General features: G+C 46.3%; 3 protein-coding genes across 5 annotated transcripts in view; all 3 read left to right on the forward strand.

Moving 5' to 3' along the window:
• The first annotated feature begins 282 nt into the window (after nt 1–282).
• On the forward strand, nt 283–2,431 carry guca1b (guanylate cyclase activator 1B). The gene is made up of 4 exons (XM_035645465.2): nt 283–633; nt 1,233–1,382; nt 1,501–1,615; nt 1,814–2,431. Exons 1-4 carry the CDS (start codon nt 430–432, stop codon nt 1,936–1,938), a joined length of 594 nt encoding a protein of 197 aa, XP_035501358.1. The 5' UTR covers nt 283–429; the 3' UTR covers nt 1,939–2,431.
• A 1,511-nt stretch (nt 2,432–3,942) lies between these two features.
• On the forward strand, nt 3,943–6,745 carry oard1 (O-acyl-ADP-ribose deacylase 1). The gene is made up of 5 exons (XM_035645478.2): nt 3,943–4,133; nt 4,269–4,434; nt 6,134–6,192; nt 6,282–6,394; nt 6,494–6,745. The coding sequence occupies exons 1-5, from the start codon at nt 4,092–4,094 to the stop codon at nt 6,639–6,641; spliced, it is 528 nt and encodes a 175-aa protein (XP_035501371.1). The 5' UTR covers nt 3,943–4,091; the 3' UTR covers nt 6,642–6,745.
• A 1,830-nt stretch (nt 6,746–8,575) lies between these two features.
• LOC118317025 (synaptotagmin-2-like) overlaps nt 8,576–22,596 on the forward strand; it is a 54,738-nt gene continuing 40,717 nt past the window's right edge. For 2 of the 3 annotated variants that reach the window (XM_035645443.2, XM_035645446.2), the window contains exons 1-2: nt 8,603–8,741; nt 8,897–8,964. The gene's annotated coding sequence lies outside the window, so the exon portion shown is untranslated. Of the gene's footprint in view, nt 8,742–8,896; nt 8,965–22,596 lie in introns of all 3 variants that reach the window. The other variant, XM_035645444.2, reaches the window with a different exon arrangement.

Raw genomic sequence — 22,596 nt, forward strand, 5'->3', positions numbered from 1 at the left:
TTAACTACATTGTTAGGAAAAGGTCCATTAGAGGAACTTGAGGTCTGTTGTACAGAAGCTGAAGGGACACGGGGGAAATCCTTTCATGATCCATCTGCCAACTAATTGATTCTGACACGTTTCTATTTCCACTTCTAATCTCTTATCATGTGATCCATAACAGTCCGTGTCTCATCCTCACTTCCAGAGGGCGTAGTACAGTATGTGCAACAATAGAGAGACCAATAATAGTTCAGCCTGTCGGGACACTCCTGGTGTTTTCATCAGTTTTACTTTCTTTGGTTTAAAGTTTTTTGCAGAACTTTGCTCAGAAACTTGAGAATCTGTAGATTTTAGAAAATGTAGAGGGAAGCTCAAAGAGAATTATAGAAGTCCTACATGTTTATTTGAACATAAGAAATAGTTCCAGTCAGAAGTTTTTCTTCCACAATGGGTCAGCGCCTGAGTGAGGACAGCGACCCGGACAAGGAGATCGACGTGGCGGAGCTGCAGGAGTGGTACAAGAAGTTTGTGGTGGAATGTCCGAGTGGGACTCTCTACAGACACGAGTTCAAGAGCTTCTTCGGCGTCACGGAGAACAAGGAGGCGGCAGATTATATTGAAAATATGTTTCGAGCCTTCGACAGGAACGGAGTGAGTTTGTATTTTTGACACTAATAGTTAAGATTCATTGATAACGAAGCAGCTATAGAGACAATTATTAAACATATATATTTTTGATTGGAAGAAAATGAATGCAGACTTCTAATTTCGAAATTAAGTATCAATTTTGATAGTTGAGATATATATACATATTTTTATTTATTTATTTATTTATTTATTTATTTATTTATTTATTTATTTATTTATTTATTTATTTATTTATTTATTTATTTATTTATTTATTTATTTATTTATTTATTTATTTTAAGCTTCTGAAATGTAAATATTTGCTGTTGTTCTGAAAAAAACAAACATAATATTGACCCTGAGAAATGATGTTGATGATGAACAATTACACATTTTATTTCTGCCAGGTGACACCAAACAATTAACTGGTTAATCAAAATAAATAAAAGTTGAACAATCAATTGACAATGAAAATAATTATTAGTTGCAGCCCCACTTGTGTTTCATTGGTGTTTTTAGTAAGGAGACTATTTATATTCCATGTGGTATATGAGAATACAGATATTTTGCCTGTCAAAGTCAATCATACTAATAATTTGAACTCTTCTCGCTCGTGTTCACAGGACAACACCATCGATTTCCTGGAGTACGTTGCAGCCTTGAACTTGGTGCTGAGGGGGAAACTGGAGCATAAACTCAAGTGGACATTCAGAATGTACGACAAAGACGGAAGTGGATGCATCGACAAAACGGAGCTGCTCGAAATCGTGGAGGTAATATTCACTATTTTCACTGTGCCTCAGCTTGTCAAGACATTTGAAGGGAATTGAGCCGGACCAATGAGCTTGCAGCATTAATTCCAGCAGCATCCTTCTCACCCGTCACTCTCAGTCCATCTATCGCCTGAAGAAAGCCTGTCACGGAGAGCTGGACGACGAGTGCAATCTGCTGAGCCCCGACCAAGTGGTGGACCGCATATTTGAGCTGGTGGATGAAAATGGAGATGGTGAGTGTTTGTGAAGAGTTTTTCTGACAGATTCAAAAGTTTCCTGGCTGATTTAAAAGGGCCGCGGTCATATTGGCTTTTGTGGGGCCGATGATGGAGAAGGGAGAAGTGGGTAGGTGGGTCCTCCTCCTGTCAGCGTTGTGACTAGAGGAAAGGAGGAAATGTACAGTGGAATAATAAGTGCCCCTCCTCACTCAGGGGAGCTCTCGCTGGACGAGTTCATCGACGGAGCTCAGAGGGACAAGTGGGTGATGAAGATGCTGCAGATGGACGTGAACCCGGGCGACTGGATGGACGGGCGACGACGCAGTGCAAACTTCTGAGGCTGCAACATAAGCTGTCTCACACACACACACACACACACACACACACCTGGTGTCGCGATGTGCTGCTGTATATAGGATTTAGCTGAATCAACACAACGCTGCTCTGTTTCGTCTGGCGTGGGTTTTGTTTCGTCCTGTTCAGGTTTCACGTTTGGACAATAGTTTGTCTGTGTCCTGAGTGTACAGATGCTGCAGCCATATGTGTTTTCATTTTTAGGATGATGACACCTCTTTGTGGGCACGTACAGTACAGACGGAGCTTTCTCTTAGTTTTTTTTTTGGCAGGACAATGTTTGTCTTTATATAATTATCAGTACAATTATCTCATCTTCATTTCCATCATAGCTCAGCTCAACTTTGAGCTGAATAGACATAGAATAAATCACCGAACAGAAAAACCCCTGTGAACATTTTCAGGATCTGTGAACAGTGAACTGTGATGTCCAGGCTGCAGAGCCATCAGAGGCTCAGTGACGGATGGATGGATACAATAAACAAATTCAATACATAGTTTGATGACTTTTTTATTTTTAGATATTATGTTTGGAAACTACAACATGAAAACAAATATCAAGATTAGTAAAAAACAACAACAACAAAGAACATATGATAGGTTTCAGTTTATTGTAAAAATTGTGATGCAAACATCATGTGGCCTAATGTTGGATTAAAGTGTTAATCTTCATAAATCAGCTTAATTAATGTAATTTCATTTAATGTTTATCTTCCAGAATAAGCCTAATATCAAACTTTGTGCATGATCGACGTAGAAAAAAAATGAGATGTGTGTGAGCAGCAAGGAGCAAAGCATATAAAGGAGAGCAGAAACACAACGTTATGGAATTATGAGAGACTACAGGCCTTCATGTGCAGCTCCAGAAAATTTGAATGAATATAGGAAAATGTCACTTTTTGAATTATATTACGTTCACATTTTTAAATTGTATATTTGAGATGCTGGATTTTTGTTTTTCATGAGTTGTAAGCAGAAATTATCCAAATTTGAAAAAGACAAGACATGAAATATTTCACTTTATGTGCAATGAGTCTAGAATATAGGAAAAGTTCACATTTTGCATTATATTACAATTTTTTTAACATCATCTTCAAATTTTTTGAGCTGCACATCGCCACAGTAGCTTTGAGTCAAACATCTCTTCACCGGCGCGAGTTGACAGTAATACATGGCCGAAGTACACTTGAAAAAAAAGTGCAAACTTAAACGGCTGTCTGGCGGAAAACTAAAGCAGTGAAAAAAATACACATATTTCGGTGGTCTCCTCTGCAACAGTGGGACTCAGACTTTCACTACTTCCATTTATAATAAATTATTTTTTATTTATATAGCACCTTTCAGAAGTAGCTTCACAAAGTGCTTTCACAAAAACATACAAATCACAGACAATTAAAATCAGCATTCCAACAATAATACGGTTTTCAGGTCAAAAAAAGACATGAAAAGGCGACATCACATAAAGGGAAGTCTATAGCAATGGGTTTTTAAAAGTGACTCAAAAGAAGTCACAGACTCTGCCAGCCTCATCTCCTCAGGAAGGCCGTTCCGGAGTCGAGGGGCCCTGATGGAGAAAGCTCGGTCACCCTTAGATTTGAGCCTCGACTTTGGAGCATGTTCTCCTCCAAACTCTGTTAAATGACATCACTGATCAGCATCTCCATAAAGTCACATACTAACTATGCATAAGTAACTCATACCACTTCAAATTCAATGAACTATCCCTTTAAATTAAGTTCATTGGAGAAAAAGAAAGTGTATTTCCCCTCCTCTAACACGAGGTGGCGGTAACGCACAGTACAACCGGAAACAGGAAAACGAAGAAGAAGAAGAAGACGACGAAGAAGAAGAAGAAGAAGAAGAAGAAGAAGAAGAAGAAGAAGAAGAAGCGGCGGAAACAACAGAAGAAGAAAACTCACCGAGGTGTCGAAAGCATCTGAACAAACGTCCCTTTATTTCACTTCCTGCTGTCGGACACTTCTCCACAGACTCCAGTTTGTAAGCGACGTGAGCCGCGTCACTTCCGCATGTGAAGCCAGTTAAAGGTCTCCGGGAAACAAAGAAGTATCAACAGGAAACGAACAGTGTCGAGTGTTTTCATGTGAGTCGAGTCCAGTTTCCTACTCACCGTCGACAGATGTGTGAACCTCAGGACCCTGTCCGCTCCCACGACGTGAAGGTAAAAGCTCACGTTATTAATAATACTAACAATGATAATGATAATAATAATAATAATGATGATATAATAATAATGAAGCTAATTCCCGGTTGAGGTGTTTGTTGTGACGGTGTAATGCTTCCCCCTGCTGGTCAGTCTGAAGACGGCAGCTGGAGTCTGAGCCATGTGACCGGGGACCTGTTCTCCTGCGGCGGGGACGAGGCTCTGGCTCACTGCATCAGCGAGGACTGTCGCATGGGGGCCGGCATCGCCCTGGTGTTCAGACAGAGGTTCAGAGGAGAGGAGGAGCTGAAGGAGCAGAGTGAGTCACAGACAGAGACACAGACAGAGTCACAGACAGACAGAGACACAGACAGAGTCACAGATGCAGACACAGACAGAGTCACAGACGGGGTCACAGACAGACAGAGACACAGACGGAGTCACAGACAGAGACACAGACGGAGTCACAGACAGAGACACAGACAGAGACACAGACAGAGTCACAGACAGAGTCACAGACAGAGACACAGACAGTCACAGACAGAGTCACAGACAGACAGAGTCACAGACAGTCACAGACAGAGACACAGACAGAGACACAGACGGAGTCACAGACGGAGTCACAGACAGACAGAGACACAGACAGAGACACAGACAGAGTCACAGACAGAGACACAGACAGACAGAGACAGTCACAGACAGAGTCACAGACAGACAGAGTCACAGACAGACAGAGACACAGACAGAGTCACAGACAGAGTCACAGACAGACAGAGTCACAGACGGAGTCACAGATGGAGACACAGACAGAGTCACAGACAGACAGAGACACAGACAGACAGAGACACAGACGGAGTCACAGACAGACAGAGTCACAGACAGAGACACAGATGGAGTCACAGTCAGACAGAGACACAGACAGAGTCACAGACAGATCTGTTCAGCAGAGACACTGGATTGTTTTTTATCTGAATTCTATTCAATAACAAACGTCACATGTTGCACTGACCACAAGCCTCAGGTTCGTATCCATCATGTGTCAGTGTCATCACACAGCTACATGTGAACGACATGAACCTCCACAGACACGGGGTGGCGGCAGACATGATAAGAGCTGTTCGGATTGTCCTCATGTTTAGGAAAGGTGCTTCAATGCTTCCTTTCCTATCTCCTTTAGCGTAGGGTACACTGGAGCTTCCTATGCGAAAGGAAAGGAGAAACAGACGTCCCACAATTCATATTTAACTTGACGCGCCGTGCTCGAATGTAAAAATTCAGTCCGAAGTAGAAGAAGAAGAAGAAGAAGAGTATGAATATGATCCAGAAGAGACGTCATCATGTAAGTTACTGTTACATATAAGTCATAACATGTGATGTCACACGGTGGTAAAACACTGAAACATGCTGATGGAGCCGCTGAGGTTTTCATAGTTCATCTTCAGAAATGTGTAGTTTGGTTTCACATGAAGACGCTGAGACACTGACGAACTGTGTGCGACCAACTTCCTGTCTCCAAAAACCTTGGCGAGCGTGCTCTCACAGAATATTGATTTAGGTTTTTTTCTACGTCTTTTTTAAAATTTTTGCCAAGTAAATTTCCGCGGTGTGACATCCATAAAGTTTGATCTTATGGAGCGTAATTTTTTTGAAAACATCAAACGTTTCATTCTCCCATCGCACTCGTCATGACTTCGTGATGTTGTCCAGTCTACCGGCTTCCGTGTCTGGTTCTCATTTTCATAATTCGCTCCCCTGCAAGTTGCCAGATTGTGTCGTGTCTCACTTTGTGTCACTTTGTGTTTTTTATTCTGCGTATTTACTCATTCCTGTCACCTGTGTTTTGCTACTTCCTGTCTGCCTGGTGTCCAGCATTCACTTCCTGTGTCTCACCACCAGCTTTGACAACATGCTAATAGTCTCATGCGTCACATGTATATTTACAAGTCCATGCAGATAAAGTTCAGTTTGTAGGTTGAAGGAGGTTTAAAGTCCGTGTGTGTGTGTTTCTGTCCGAGCAGAGAAACTGACCGGTCAGTGTGCCGTGCTGAAGAGAGACAGACGTTTTGTCTACTACCTGGTAAAGGAAGTTACAGTTGATTCAACGTTTTGCAAACCCCCCTGGACAAAGTAAGATGACTTCTAGTAAATATTTTGATTATATCGCAGATCACAAAGAAAAAGGCGAGGCACAAACCCACCTACGACAGTCTGACTCTGAGCCTGGAGGACATGAGGTCGCACTGTGTGAAGAACGGAGTGACCAGAATATCCATGCCTCGGTGAGAATCCGTCCCAGTCGTCGGGAGACAAATATATTGATCTGCTCAAATCATATATTTGAATTGTTGCTGGGTTTTTATGTCTCTCCTCCCCGACAGTATCGGCTGCGGCCTGGATCGACTGGACTGGACCCGAGTGTGTGAGATACTGGAGCAGGTGTTCAGACACACTCACGTCTGCATCACCGTCTACAGCCTCCCTCCGAAAACTGCGGCCGCGGTGATGAAGGGAAACATGCGCAGATGATTATTGTCATATTCAGATCATGCACTTTTTCTGTATCATTATATTTTCAGTGAGAAAAAATTATTTTAGAGATTATATGGAAATAAATATTCTTTGTACATCAACTGAACCCTCATGAACTTCTTCAAGTGCTGGTCATCTTAATATTTACGGGGTCAGGCTCAAGGAAAACAGGATCGGAAGATTTGTTTTTCACATTTTGATATTTCAATAATAAAGTTAGAGGAGGTTTTATTTTATTTTATTTTGCATATCGACAATAAAGTCGAGACTAAAGTTGAAATTTCTAGATTAAAGTCGAAGAAAATGCCAAACTATTAACATTAGTGCAAATGACAGCCTCCAAAAAACATTGTGTAGAATATGAACTGGTGATATTGTGATTCAGAATTGTGGTTATCAATTTTAGGACTTTTACAAACTGTTTTCTGAAGGAGAAACCACAAAAGTGTCAGTCGCTTTTGAAACTGGATTTGATGCACGACAGGAGTCGACTTTATTCACAATAAATTTATTCTCGAAATGCTGAAGGATAAAAAAATCTTCCTCCTCCGTTTTTTCCTAATGTCTGACCTCAACTCAACTCATTAATTATTTATATCTGAAGTTAGTTAAGTTTTCAGCTATTTAAAAATATGGGCACTTCTTCCACAATATGTCCATACAGATTTATAACTATATCCAGATGGTTTTTGTCCACCTGTCCTTCAGCGGGACACGGATCCTAAAACATCACGTTTCTCTTTTCTTTGCTCGTTCAGCCACCAGACAATTATGTTGTTGGTTTAACAAAACCATGTATTTGCATTTCTCTCTGGGCGTCATGTAACTTTTAGAGTGGCTGAAGCCTCTGCAGATGGCTGGGGGAGGGGGGGGGGGTTATTATATGCTCTGTTATTGATCCATGTAATTGGGTATTGTACTTCAGCCGGGACACAACGGACAAACCAGCGGGAGAGAGAGTCCGACACCAAACATCATCCATTTTCTCCAGGATCGGAAAACCTTTCCATCGAGCTCCTGCCACACAATCTACATGTAGAAGACTTATTAGACGAGGGTTAAATAATCTGAGGAAAGTGGGGGTTGGGGGGGGGGTTCTCTGTTTAACTCTAATCATCCTGAACCTCAGCAGCTCAGAGACAGACTGAACAGACTCAGGACTTTGCCGTCTGTGACCCTCCCACTCTCCTTTGGGGGACTTTCAATAATTCATGAAGAAAAAAAGCATTAACCGCTGCGACTGCCTGCCCTGCTCCCCCCGCCCCCCTCACATATCCAGGCTGGCTGGAACACTGTACTTCAGCATCACTGCAACCCCCCCCCCCTCTCCTCCTCCCATCCCATCCCATCCCATCCCCCCCTTCATGCCTGGCAATGAGGCTCCACACTGCAGCAGAGCCGCCTCGCAGAGTGCAGGAGAATCTCCTCTCGTCCGACCTGCTGTCGCACCTCGACATGCGGCGGCTGCTGTTGGTGCTGGTGGTGCATCCCAATCTGCCCTCACCCACCTAACAGCCCCCAGTCTCCCTTTGTTCCCATGCAGCTTCTCCTTGTCCCACTGCGGTCCACTGATTCGCCTCCGATGCCCCCCCCCCCCCCCCCTTCATTCCTATTCTCACTCCTCTCCCCCTCCTCCCTCCTCCCTCTGTCCTCCATTGCTTTTTCTTTTTTTCCCCCTGTGCTCGGTGCGTAGGAAATTGCAGAGCTCAGCATTCTTCTCCACAGGCACTTAGGGAAAAAAAGGGAGAGAGAGATGAGCTGGGCAGGAAGGTTTCTGGTGCACCACATAACTGGCCCTCTTCCAATTAAAGAAGAGAGCTTATGTTATTGAAGACCAGCTCAGCCAATCAGGAGACAGTGCAGGCAAAGACAGGAGGAGGAGAGAGAGAGAGAGAGAGAAAAAAAAAGCAGTGGAGCGAGTGGGCAAGAGGAAGAGAGGGGAAAAAAAAAACTGCAGTGTGTGTGTGAGTGTGTAGTTCTTATCCCTCCCCTGAACAGATCTTTATCAATTTGGCTGCTCCGGTGCTGCATCTGAATGTGTGTGTGAGTGTGTGCATATGTGTGTGTGGCAGGAGTTTACAGGAGGACAGAGTCAAGGTGTGTCCAGAGGGGCTGTGTGTGCGTGTGTGTGTGTGTGTGTTTGTGTGTGTTTCAGTCACTCCTGACTTATTCACTCTGAAACTGGAAATAAGAGAAGAGAAGAAAAAAAAAGTAAGAGGAGACTGATTTCTGTTCTCTCTGTATCTTCAAAGTGTCTGCGAGCCGGCGGAGGGAGAACGGGACGAGCTCGGTGTCCAGGGGAGAGCAGCCTGCGCTGAAGGTAAGAAGCTGCCTCCTCCTCCTCCTCCTCCTGCACAGGCAGGCTGGGATGTTACACTCCTCCAGGTCTTCTTTTTTGTATGGCTCTAATCATTTTTCTTTTGAATACACACGTGGATTTGTACCTGAATGATTTGTTTCATTTTAAAAGACCTGACAGAAAAGCAGAGGGGGAGGGGGAGGGAGGGAGGGAGGGAGAGAGGGAGAGAGGGAGAGAGGGGGAAGGTTAGTGCGGGACTCCCTGATGCTTCCAGGCAAGTTTGTGTGCACACGGTTCTCCAGTGCTGCAGTATCCCATTACATCCCTGAGAGGAGCTGCCTCAGCAGCGTTTCACTTCCGACTTCATTTATTCATCCCTGATTGATTTGGGCGTAAAGTTTTATCCCTTTTTTAAAAATACACTTAAATGCAGTGAGCTCACGATGAGCTGTCGTTGTGCGTTCTGCGTCTGGTCCCGTTAGATAACAGATTGAAACGTTGGGAGCGTTTGGTGATGAGGAGTTTTTGTGATTTGTTCTGGGACTTAACCGAGTGGGAACCTGCAGTGTGAAGAAGTAGCCTCGCTCTGATTGGGTGAGCCGGGGGTCTCTGACTCCACCAGTGCACCAAAGAGACTGTGAAGATACTGATGCTTTATCATAAACGATAAAAAGAAAAGTGAAGCTTCGTACGGTCGGTTGATTTCATTATTCAGGCTCACTCTCGGATTATAGTAACAACATCCCACCGTCAAAGTCTGACCTTCATCCTTGTGAATGAAGATTCCACACTGTCCAGCAGTGGGCACTGTGTGTGTGTGTGTGTGTGTGTGTGTGTGTGTGTGTGTGTGTGTGTGTGTGTGTGTGTGTGTGTGTGTGTGTGTGTGTGTGTGTGTGTGTGTGTGTGTGTGTGTGTGTGTGTGTGTGTGTGTGTGTGTGTGTGTGTGTGTGTGTGTGAGAGTCGGGGTGAAGAAGAAGTACAGTGTGTACCGGGTGTTTTGTCGCGTTTCCTTCAGGACGTCCTTCGTCCTCATGGAGCAGGTGTGAGCTACGTGAACCCGTCCGGCGCCGTTGTTGGACCCAGTAACTGGTTTTCAAACAACTGAGTTAATTGTTCAAAGAACGAGTTTCTGTGCAGGGACGTCGAGGGGAGGAGGCGGCGGCGTTAACTGTTTCAGCACCACGGACAGCGCTCAGAGCAAAGTGCCTCAAACGGACGTGAATCTGCAGCTGATTTTAATAAACTGCTCATCTGTACACGTCTCCACCTCCTCACCGGCCTCTGCACATCTGTTCTTTTGGCCGCTCTTCCTGCCGTGAAGACGTGAAGAAGAAAACACTTTTCATTATTCATGCACCTCTGCTTTTCTAGAACACCGTCCAGAGACACTCACAGGAAACCTCGGCTCCTCGCAGTTCTGCTCTTCTGAAAAGCTTCTGTTTGTCCTTGTCCCCCTGTGTTATGGCCCCGTGTGCTACTTCCCTCTTCACTTCAAAGCTCAGAATGACACGACGAGCTGCGGCAGCGCAATCGGCTCAGTACACAGCTACAGGATGATATTGTTAAAAGAGCTTCGCTGAAACAACGGAGGAGGGGCTGAAAGACACAACTGTTATGTCACAGTTGAATCAGTGGAAAGACGAACGACACGTGTCGTGGCTGCGGATCCGTACGTCTCTGTGACTCCCGCTTTGTTCCATGTGATGGTCGAGAGCGAAGCAGCAGGAAGCAGCCGTCAAACCGGGAGACGATCAGAAAACCACCGGCTCCTTAGTGGGAAGCTGGAACCAGACTCCTGTTCCGCAGGAGTTAGCCAGGATCCCTCCTCAACAGAGGAACGAAGGCCCGGACGTGGTGGTTAGATGACGATGGCTGACGCACCCGGGATTCACCTGCACGTTGATTCAGCAGCTACGTCATTACGTCATTACTACATTCACAGTTCGAAGAATTCGCTCCTAATGCTGGGAAAAAAAGCTTGTTTCCCTTATGCAGTTAATTCCTACCGGTGGTTGACGTCCACTCCGGAAACGTCCTGTGACTCTTTCCAGGAATTGTGGGAAGAGAGGAAGTGAGCATCTGTTGGGTTCCTCCTCCGTCCCGGGCTGTGTGCCCCCCGTAGCAACGTCACTGTCCCTGTAACACACACTATAGTTATTGTAGCAAACGAAAAATTCAAAAGCTCTCCGGGGTCAGGATGAGAGGAGGGACAGTGAGTGTGTTACTCCATTGTACAGGTGAAAGTGTAGAGGACATTGCAGATGTTTAAGGTGAGCGGACGCTCGTGGGGGCTGTGGAGTGACACCTTGATAAATAGAGGGGAGTGTCCGTGCGTGTGTGTGTGTGTGTGTGTGTGTGTGTGTGTGTGTGTGTGTGTGTGTGTGTGTGTGTGTGTGTGTGTGTGTGTGTGTGTGTGTGTGTGTGTGTGTGTGTGTGTGTGTGTGTGTGTGTGTGTGTGTGTGTGTGTGTGTGTGTCTTCTCCACAATCAGGAAGAAGAAGGGCACTTTGTCATACTCTCAGGGGACAGGTTACAGGATTCATTTGTGTGAGTGCCAGAGGGAGAGGGTTGTTTTGTCGACAGCGCTTGGCACAAAAAGGAGAGGAGAGGAGAGGAGAGGAGAGAGGAGAGAGAGGAGAGGAGGAGAGGAGGAGAGAGGAGAGAGGAGAGAGAGGAGACGAGGAGAGGAGAGATGGAGATGGAGAGAAGAGAGGAAAGGAGAGAGAGGAGAGGAGATGGAGGCAGGACGATAGTTGCGATGGAGAGATTGTCAGAGGCAGAGCGAGGATGGATGAGAGTGGGTGTGCATCGCTAGAGCTACTACACAAGCACTGCAGCACATTGCGGTGCCCAGCCCCCCGCTGTGTTCTCCGCTCTGCTCGCCGTCCGGCTCCGTACGATGAAGGGAGGGGGGGGGGGGCGACCGCCTCGCTGCCCCGCCGCCGGGCGTCCTGCACGCCTGATTGTTAACGGAGCTCAGGACAAAAACATCCAGCGCTGTTGTCACGTAGAGAGGGAGAGAGAGAGAGTATTCAAACCACACTCCCCCTGGATTATGTAAGCGAAGAGAACACACACATTCACTTATTCTCCCAATACTGACTGATCCCACCTCCCCTCGTTAGGAACATCTGCCTCGCTGTTTGCTTTTGTTGCAGAGGTTCAGTGTGTCTGTGCAAACACACGCACACACACGCACACACACACACACACTTTTATTGTGCTTATTGAAATGGAGACAATAGGGAGGCAAACAGCGTGTGCGCTCTTAAATATCTCATGTTGCCCGACGCTTTGACATTCTGTTGATGATGATGGTGCCGTGTGTGTGTGTGCGTGTGTGCGTGTGCGTGCGTGCGTGCATGCGTGCGTGTGTGGCGAGTGAGAAATAATGATCCCACAGAAAAAGAACTGCTTAGACTTCCATGGCACACAATTTATTCAGTGTTACAGTGTGCACTACACACAGGGTGAGTCTCGCACTGAAGTTGTGTTAGATTAATTATACAACCCCCTCCCCCCACTAACACACACACACACACACACACTCGTGCATGCAGATGTGAAAAAGAAAAACGAATCTTCGCTGCATGTGAAAAGCTCGAGGAGAAACGAAGGGGAAGCTTGTTTCTGCTTCCATAAACAGTTGCTGCCTTTCCAATGCCGCTGCCCGCCCGGGGGGTGTGGACGGCTGCAGCGTGAGAGCTTCCCTCGATCCTCCTGCGTGTGTGTTCCCCTGGTTTTCCCTCCACTTTGCTGATGTGGCTGATTCAGATTGCACAGCGTGGACTCTCCCTGCTTCCCGTGACGAGGTCCGATCGTCGGTGACACCTCGGCCTCTGCCCGCGACGCGTCAGAACGACCTTTACCAAATGAATAATACTGCAGCTCATCGTCATAGCCGAATTAATCCACATCAAATGTCATATTTGTAACATGTCTGCAAAAAAGAATACGTGGTTTTCTTTCTGCCAGCCAGCGGGTGCTTGGATTTAGATATTTCTTTATTTATTCACCTTTAGTAAAACCAACATTTAACCTTGCAAAAAATAAAAATAAAAGAACAGCTGCAGTCGCACGTTCAGTCAGACACAATATTTACAGATGACTTTGTGTGAGAAGATGTACAGATGAAGGAGGGAGGGAGGGAGAGAGATGGATGCTGTGGAGGAGAGAGTGGGAGCAGGCGGCCGAGTGTTGGAGTGTGGGTGAGCTGCAGAGTGCTGCATTGAACTGCATAATTAATGCTGAGAGGGCGGAGCTAGAGGCGGAGAGAACTTGGAGCTGTGGAGAAACACACCGCAACGCTGCCAGGAGCAGATCCATCTTTTTTTGTTGTTTTTGTTTTTGTTTTTTTAAATTTTTATGATTTGAAACGAGGACTCTCCCTTTAAGAGGTCGACTGAGCAAAGAGCAGCGCCGACGAGAGGCTTCGATGCAGAACCAGGGAGAGACTCTCTCTCTGTCCCATCTGCTCCCTCGGCCGCTCAGAGCCAATCACTCTCCTCTCTGAGTGGTTGCCACAGCCAAACGCCTCACTGCCGCCGCCACGGCTTCTGTTAATCATCCAATTTGTAGCCGAGCACCTTCCTATGTGACACATCTGGTGTGACTCTCATCTGGTCTGTCTGAGCCCGGAACCAGGAGGGGGAGGGGCTTGAATCTGCAGGACAGTGTTATATTTAGTTGTCTTCTGCACAGACTCGGTGTTGTTGTGTTGCGGATCTTACAGGAGACCTGCTGCCTCCTATCATCATCACCTCAGCTTCCCCTTTCAGCCATTTGTATTCGGGTCAACCTGCACGTACGCGCTCGTCGTGCGTCGGCCGTGGATACAGTCGGAGGTGTCGAACGTCCCCGCTCAGAGCTCAGGAACCTGCTTCGGCTCCTCTGTCTCCGGGGGCGATGGCTGCCTCGCCGGTGACCTGACCACGGGTCCATCGCACCGCGCTGCCTGCACCGCTGTCACCTACTGTCATCGTCACCGTGGCCGACATCAACATGGCTTCATCTCACCACTGGTTCACGGCGAAGAGAAAAGTTTTATTTTCCTTTTGACACCAGAATTAGCACATATATATATATATTTTTTTTTAATTATCTTTCTGGTGTGTCACGTTTCATGTCACCAACACGCCAGAAAACAGGATTAATACAGGAAGCAGGAGGAAGCAGGAGGAAGCAGGAGGCCAGTGAATATGTTTTGCATATGCAGTTATTTCGTTGTAATATCTTTTACGTCAGTCTCAGTGTTGGAATAATTCCTAAGCGAAGACGAATGGAATCCGATGGCAAAAGAGTTGCGGAAGTTACCGACAGAGGTGACGAGCCTTCGTTTGCCTCCACCATCCCTTACTGTTGATAGTTGGTCCCTGATTGGTCGAATATTTATTGTGTCATGTGTCATCAGTGCTGTTTGGAGCTGGAGCTGACAGCCCACAATAACTATACCCGGGTTATAAACTGTATCATATAATCCACGTCTCCAGTCCAGATTATACTGCCCTTGTGTTACAGTGTCCAGAGTTTTTTTTTCTCCATCAAAATTGATGTATTTTGGGCTAAAACGAGACAAAATCACTCCTGTCCAGATTAAACCTCCTTGTGTTTTTAATAAAATAAAAAATAAAAAAAATAATAAAGTAACTCTGGGGGAATAATATACTGGAATTATTATGAAGTCATAGATAAAAATATATATATATATGTAGAAATTGGAGAAACGTTAGGGTCAGGGGTTAATCTAAATGAAGATAGTTTAGCCAGACCACTGAGTTACAAACAGAACTCTCATAGGGCTGGTTTCTGAGTGTGTGGGCGTATGAAATATGAAATAGCCTCGCCTGTTTTATACCCTGGGTATATTCTGGAGAGGGGGTATAAACCGGACTAGCCCAGAATATACTCGGAGTATAGAGATATAACCCATGACCTCTTCCCCTGACCCCTGACCCCTGATGACTTTTTGATCGCCATGTTCTAATGTTTCTCTAATTTCTAAATTTGTACTTTGTGTATTATTCCCTCCAGTATTTATGAAAAACACTATGGGGTGTAATCTGGAGGAGAGAGTTGTATTCTGGGTAAATCCAGTTTATATCAATCACAGTTTAGTGGGTTACGCCGCCGACTTTGGTACAGAAGGTCGGGGTTCGATTCCATTTCATCCCAGTGTGGACTGGAATGTAATGTAATGTAATAACCCGGTGAATGAAACAAACTAGCATACTTCAACCCCGGGTTCAGTGTGGCGGGGGGGTTAATACACCGCGTTTATTCTGGGCTGTTGCGCCTGTGATGTCAATCCCACTGAAGACAAAAGCCAGATGTTGGTGTGCGTTTTGTGTTTGGATGTGTTTGCCGGAAGAGACTGTTGGGACGTGTCCTTGTCAAGAAGGGCTGAGGGACCGAACGGAGGCGCTTGAGATGCCGCCTGTGTCGACGACTTCCGAGCGCCTCTGCCACACGGAGAGAGGAAGTAAGATGACGACTGCCGTTTCACAAAGTCGCACTTGAATTACAAGCGGAACATTGTCGGCTGCAGGTTTTAGAGGCCGATGCAGTTTCACCTTGGAGGCGGAAGACGGAATCCGCCGAGCGTCACGAGGCCGCAAGGTCAAAGGTGTTTGGATTTTTAATCGTGGCGGACTTTAAAAAACCATGTTTAAGATGTCGTTCAGGGTTTCTGTATGAATTTTCCTTCTTCCTTCTCTGAGAGGCATCAGGCAGAAGAAAAACAACACACAGCCTCATTAAATACATTTTTCTGTCCCCAGAAATCTTAAGAAAGAAAGAGACATTTTCTCTTCCCTCCCTCCCTCCGTTCCCGTGGGGTTTCGCAGTGAGAGCTGAGTTGCCATTTCTTAGTGTTGCCAAGTGGAGAATCTGCCCGTCTGACATTCCCAACGCTCCGAGCGGCGCAAACATCAACAGAAAGCTTTTTTGTCTTTGCTTCTCCTCCTCCTCCTCCTGCTTTTAAAATAAACTGCGGCTTTGAAATTGTCCGACTGTGAAACGTCTTGAAATCAGTTCAAACTGCGCGGTGCTCTACTGGGGGCTGGAATGTCATAATTTTGTGGTTCCATGCAACCGGCACGCTCCTGTGATGTGTGAGCCTCCTGTTTGTTAATAAATCAGAAGAATACGAGGACTTATGTCTTTTCATTAGAGCAACGCCGTGCAATGTAATATCAGCCAGAAAGAGAAATAAGCAGCAGGCAGAGAGAGAGAGGAGGAAGAGGAGGAGGAGGAGGAGGAGGAGGAAGAATCCTTAAGCTGTGTGAGTAGGTGCTCAACATGAAGGCTGCTGCGTCTCCCTTTGAGTTCTCTCTTTGAGGCCAGTGTGCAGGCGAAGGACACGGCATTCAGAATGTTAAAACATCTCCGTGGGTCCTCGCCGTGCAGCGCTGACGCTCCCTCTGGTGTGAATGGGAGAGGACAAAGAAGAAGTCAAACAATCCAAAGTGAAAGGGGAAGAAAAAACAAGTTGTACAGGTGAAATGTCCTCAGAGACGTGGGGACATTCAGATATCCAGTGTTTGCTTTTCACGCACGATGAAAGAAAGAATCTATCTGACAAAAGGAAACATTGACGCAGCTTTTGCACAAAGAATATTCAGAACTGAAGATAAATTAGTTTTGAATATTGGAAGAGAGGAAAAACACACGACCTGATACGAACAAACAGAATCTGAGCTTCGACCTCCGGCCCGACACCTCAGGTTCTTTAAATGACTTCATGACATGATGTGCAGGATTTCTTTGTCGGTCTCTCTTTGGCTCCTCCTCCCCGGTGGTCGAGCGAGGTAGAGAGTGAATGAAGCCAGGAAGCAGCACTGGCGAGCACGAAGGCAGTAAATCTGAATTAAATCTTTATTTTGTGATCATCTCACTATGGCTACGTTCTAAAATTACAAATAAACGCACCCACATTGCTGGAGTTTGTGTGTGAATGCAACCGAAGCGCTGTGTGCAGCTTAGCCCCGCCCACGTCTCCTCCTCGTCTCCTCGTCGTCTCCTCGTCGTCTCCCTCTCGTCTCCTCCTCGTCTCCTCCTCGTCTCCTCCTAGTCTCCTCCTTGTCTCCTCCTCGTCTCCTCCTAGTCTCCTCCTAGACATCTTCTCCTCGTCTCCTCCTCGTCTCCTCCTCGTCTCCCTCTCGTCTCCTTCTCGTCTCCTCCTCGTCTCCTCCTAGTCTCCTCCTTGTCTCCTCCTCGTCTCCTCCTAGTCTCCTCCTAGACATCTTCTCCTCGTCTCCTCCTCGTCTCCTCCTAGTCTCCTCCTCGTCTCCCTCTCGTCTCCTTCTCGTCTCCTCCTCGTCTCCTCCTAGTCTCCTCCTTGTCTCCGTCTCGTCTCCTCCTAGTCTCCTCCTAGACATCTTCTCCTCGTCTCCTCCTAGTCTCCTCCTCGTCTCCTCCTAGTCTCCTCCTTGTCTCCTCCTCGTCTCCTCCTAGTCTCCTCCTAGACATCTTCTCCTCGTCTCCTCCTCGTCTCCTCCTCGTCTCCTTGTCGTCTCCTCCTCCTCTCCTCCTCGTCTCCTCCTCGTCTCCTCCTCCTCGTCTCCTCCTCGTCTCCTCCTCTTCTCCTTCTCGTCTCCTCCTCCTCTCCTCCTCGTCTCCTCCTCGTCTCCTCCTCCTCGTCTCCTCCTCGTCTCCTCCTCTTCTCCTCCTCGTCTCCTCCTCCTCTCCTCCTCGTCTCCTCCTCGTCTCCTCCTCGTCTCCTCCTCGTCTCCTTCTCGTCTCCTCCTCGTCTCCTCCTCTTCTCCTCCTCGTCTCCTCCTCGTCTCCTCCTCGTCTCCTCCTCCTCGTCTCCTCCTCTTCTCCTTCTCGTCTCCTCCTCGTCTCCTCCTCTTCTCCTCCTCGTCTCCTCCTCCTCGTCTCCTCCTCTTCTCCTTCTCGTCTCCTCCTCGTCTCCTCCTCTTCTCCTTCTCGTCTCCTCCTCCTCTCCTCCTCGTCTCCTCCTCGTCTCCTCCTCGTCTCCTCAGGTCTTTGTGCCGCTGCCACTCCCAGAAGATGTCTCAGCGAACGACCTGTTTTGCATCACAACAAAGAGAAGCGATCATCGTGTTTTAAAAGAGAGTGATGTAGAGTCGTGCTTTTGACTCCGCCAACCTGGAGAACCTCGCAGGTTCGATTTCTCCAAAAGAGATTATTGACTTGACAAGCAAGTTGGTCGCCGAGAGCAGGACGGAGCGTCGCTCGGTCGATTCCCTCGCTGCACGAGGCCGGAGACGGCTGGGCCTCGACATTCATTGTACTATATTGATCAGAATAATTACTCCCATCCTTTTGTCCAGCTCCATAAACCCGCTCACAGTCATCTGGAGAGTTTGGAAATGATTTTCTTTTTTCCTTTCTGTTGCAATCGCCATTCTCATCTGGAGAGTTTTGCTCCGTCATCGGTCCACGCCTCACGTTGCACATCGTCTCAACCAACTCGACGACATTAGAGAAAACTTTGTGATTCGCTGCGTCTGTTGCACGAGAGCGGTCGCGTAACGTCCGACAGCTCAGGAGCAGAACCAGGTAAATGAAAGAGCGGGAGCGTGAAGATGCTCTGTGCTCGAGGGCAACGTGCTCTCACTGGAAGCATTGCTGAATCATGGCTCTAATTTGTTTCCCTCCATGTTCCTTTAGTGAGTCAACAACAGGAATTCTCTACCTTTTGGTTGGTACATTACTTTTCCTGCCAGGAATATTTACTGTAACTGTTTAAAGACGTCACTGACTTAATGATTTATTAATGTGGTTCAGTTGACAATCTGCAAAACAGGAAACACACAAAAACCTCAGTGTCCCTCATCACTGAAGAGGCAAAGCTGCGTTCACCCGTGTTATATTATCTGCTGACTCCGGTCTGAGAGATATTTATTTACAGACTCATCTCATGTGTACATGTAGTGTGTTCGATCTTCTCTCTTATGCATTTGATTTCATGTCTGACGGTATAAAAAACAAAAGAGGGTGAATAGACTTCAAAAATTTACCAAAAGTTGAAATAAAGTTTTGCATTTAATATTTTTTTGTGCTTAATTTGTAAGCCATGGATGAACTGACACCTTCAACTATGATGAAAAAAATATCAAATTCTCAATTCTAATCTATTGCCAATCCAGAAGGAGAAGTATTACAAGAAGAAACTGAAAGTTTAATGTGCATAAAAATCAATTTCTTTCTTCATGTTGATGTCTTGAACAGTGGGGTCCAGAAAGTAACTACAGCGTCACTGTCTTCACCGCAGATTATTAAAAAACCCAAAGTAAACTACACGGAATCGACGATTCCCCATCCTGACAAAACGATTCCTCTAATTATTTGCTGTGCGTCATGTGAAGATCCAAATCTCCATCTGATGGACAGCCTGTGTTTTTCCTTCCGGAGCTCTGGAAGTGTCGTATTGTGTTGTCTGCTGTTATGTAAACCTGATGGTGTCGTTTCTCCAGGACGTGACTGGTTTGAGCTGCTGTTTCTCTGCCTCGAGTTCGCCGCTTTGCCCAGCGCCATCTTGTTTTGAACCATATTTGCTGGAGCAGGGGGTGTGGCCTGACTGAGAGCTGGCGGACACTTCACGTTCATCTGCGACCTGCAACCACAGCTGTCAATCGCGCCGTAGCCACACCCCCCAACACATCCGGTGCTTTATGGTCTGTTTTGACTGTGAATTACGGTGGCCGAGAAGGGTCAACACGCCACAAAAGCCACAACACAAATTGTGGCTTTTGCATTGGTGGTGTGACTTTTGCATTTGTGTTGACCCTCCTCGGCCACCGTAGTACCTGGACCATAATTTACAAAATGAACGTCAGGCTGTTATTGAAGGAGACTTGAAACTGGAGATTGAGCCATAAACTCTGTTTGCTGACGTTATGAATCAAGTGAAAAGGAGAGTCACGTTCTCATAGAGTCGCCCCCTGCTGGTCAGTACAAAGAACTTTCCGGAGCCGGTGACTACGTCCATGTTTACGTATAGTCTGTGTTTCCAGCAAACGCATCTTACGTCTGTAGGTCGGTGGGAAGCCGGTGAGGGATCACGAACTTCTCAGTCCACTAGCGCCTCCTACTGGTTAGTGAGGGCAGTGGAGGATACCGTTGACCTGTACACACGTTGTACCGCGTGTCGTGGAGGAGGCACGTTGCCGTCGACACCCCCGTGTGTTGGGATTATTTATCTGGCTCATTCAAAATTAAAAGACAGAGAATTAAAGAAGCAGAACTTTGATCAGGATGTTGAGAGGTGATTGATCGTTGTTATCAGACGTAGACGAGTGCACTGAAAATCTTTATACGGTGATGCAACTGAGAGCTGTGTAAATCCATTCTTTTAATACTTATTAAATTTATTGTTTCCTACATAAGAGCTTCTTTCCGACAATCCAGCCAGAATATTTCGTGATTCTTTTCAAATTCAAATGCTTACGTGTAAATTAGCTTTACCAGAACGGGGTCGGCCCCTGGTTTCCCCGCGGTGCCTCGGCTCCCTGAGAAATCAGCGGCGTCGCCGATTTTGTTGCTCTCGGTGTAAAAGCTGAATAGGAAAGTGCACATGTGCCGTTACAGAGTAATGCTTACACACGTCGCAAATTGAAATTCTCTCCTTATCTAGTTCCGGGCATGCGGCCGAAAAAGTTTTTAAGAGTCTCCCTACAAACGTTTGTTTTTTTTTGCAGCCTCACCATTTTCAGATTCAGAGGAAATTAATCCAAATTGGAAAGTTAAGCTTCAATAGAGGTTGAACCGACTGTGCATTGTGTCGGTGCACATTTAAAACAGCCCGTGCTGCCAGTTAAGCTGCTCCTCCTTCTGGGATTATTAACACTTTGTGTCAGAGCAATTAGTAGATACGGACGCGTCCGTCGAGTTTCCAGAATGTTCCATAATATTCCATAATTACAAATTCAAAAAAAAAATTGAAGTTGTTTTTTTCTATTTGCTTTTGTTCCTTTTTATTTTTTTTATTTTTTTTGAATGGCTGCTGTAGTTAGACACAGGATCAGAGCGTCATGAAGAAACAGCCTGAATGAACTCTGTGACGTTAGATAATTAACACATACATCAGGGGCTAAGGATTCTTTTCGTGATCGATTAATCTGTCGATTATTTTCTTGATTAATCGCTTAGTTGTTTGGTTCATAAATTCAAACAACTCATCTCCAAAAGATATTCATTTCACTGTTTCAAGAAGCTGAAATCAGAGAATTTTGACTACTTGAACCGATTAATCCATTATGAAAATAATTGGCGATTAATTTAGTAGTCGATTACTAATCGATTAACTGTTACAGCTCTAGATACATCAGTTTTATGAAATGACAATACTGGAAGTGCTGGTTGTTAATGATGCAGCGGTGCAGCCAATTATCAAGCGGTGGTAGTGTCCAGTGAGGTCGTATAAATATGCATTTATAAGATTCATGATTTTTGTTCATGTTTTACAAGCAGAGAAACGGAGTCTGAGCAAAAAACGCTCATTCTGAGACTCTTTGGAAATGTGAACACAACAGCTGATGGGACCGGACATTCGCTGACCGAGTGGACGACAAAACGCAACATTGAGTTTGACGCACAGAACAACTGATCGGTAGAAGCTCAATGAGAACTCGCAGCGACTTGGCTCTCGTGGCGAATCTGCACTTGTGGTCAAAGTGTCAGTTTCCCGTGCGGCTCTCGCGATTGTGTATTTCTCTCAACGCACAGTAACTGGTGGTCTTCTCCACTGGACCGAGTCCGCAGCCCCTTCGCAGGACACCTAATGGAAGTATTCATTATAAAGACAGATCCAAAATGGTGGCCAGAGGTTTTTCACCTGGATATTGTGAAGACGTCTGTTCTGAGTCTGGAAGTCTGCAAACAGAATCCAGGGCTCTGTCAGCGATTAGTCAGATGTCAGACCGACGCGCCCCTTGGCCCAAAGACAGAACCAAGGCGTTGCTGCATTATTGAAGTCTCGACTACGGGACATTTTGTCTCTGGTGGAGGTTCAGCTTTGAAACAGCAACCAGGGCGAAGGAGCCACAGACGAGAGCGAGAATCTTCCTTAACATCCCCCCTCCTGTGGAAGTTCCATTTTTAATGAGGGGATTTTATTTTTAATACTCTTTCTTCGCAGTCACATCCTGCAGCTCGGAGGGAAACAGGAATATCACCAAGCGACTGTGAGCCGTGTGATATCTCTGCACATTGCGAGATTTCCTCTTTCCCTCTCGTGACGTTGGAACACTTTGACCCACCTGCTCTGTTTTCTAGTTCCCTGGTCCACAACGGGAATCAACCCAGACCCGCGGATCCACGTTGCTCCGAGCCGCCCGTCGTGGCGCGCGGCGAGCGGCGGCGGCGACGAGCAGCAGATGTCGGCGCGACGCGGTGATTAACTGCTGCACGGCCGCGGCTGCTGCACTTTCTCCTGAGCCTCCCTCCTCCTGAATAATTGATAGAATACCGTCAGTCGGCCTGCGCCGGATTCCGCATATTGTCAATTGAGTGGAAAGATTTGGCGAAGGGTGATGTGTTTCTTCAAGGCTTTGTGGTTCTTAATTGTTGGGGCCTCGTCTCACATCTGCCTCGCGCGAGGCCGGAGATGGAGATGATTGTTGTTTTCATGGTCGAACCGTGCAGCTTTCCCATCAACCCAGGATTGTTCGGCAGTAATAGAAAGGGACGG

This window comes from Scophthalmus maximus, chromosome 3 (genome assembly GCF_022379125.1).
Source record: "Scophthalmus maximus strain ysfricsl-2021 chromosome 3, ASM2237912v1, whole genome shotgun sequence".
Lineage (NCBI taxonomy): Eukaryota > Metazoa > Chordata > Actinopteri > Pleuronectiformes > Scophthalmidae > Scophthalmus > Scophthalmus maximus.

Coding starts and splice junctions, on each gene's coding strand:
- guca1b (XM_035645465.2), top strand. CDS start 430: ATGGGTCAGCGCCTGAGTGAGGACAGCGACCCGGACAAGGAGATCGAC. Junction 634..1,232: donor GAGCCTTCGACAGGAACGGA/GTGAGTTTGTAT, acceptor TCGTGTTCACAG/GACAACACCATCGATTTCCT. Junction 1,383..1,500: donor AGCTGCTCGAAATCGTGGAG/GTAATATTCACT, acceptor CGTCACTCTCAG/TCCATCTATCGCCTGAAGAA.
- oard1 (XM_035645478.2), top strand. CDS start 4,092: ATGTGTGAACCTCAGGACCCTGTCCGCTCCCACGACGTGAAG. Junction 4,134..4,268: donor TCCGCTCCCACGACGTGAAG/GTAAAAGCTCAC, acceptor CCTGCTGGTCAG/TCTGAAGACGGCAGCTGGAG. Junction 4,435..6,133: donor GGAGGAGCTGAAGGAGCAGA/GTGAGTCACAGA, acceptor CTGTCCGAGCAG/AGAAACTGACCGGTCAGTGT.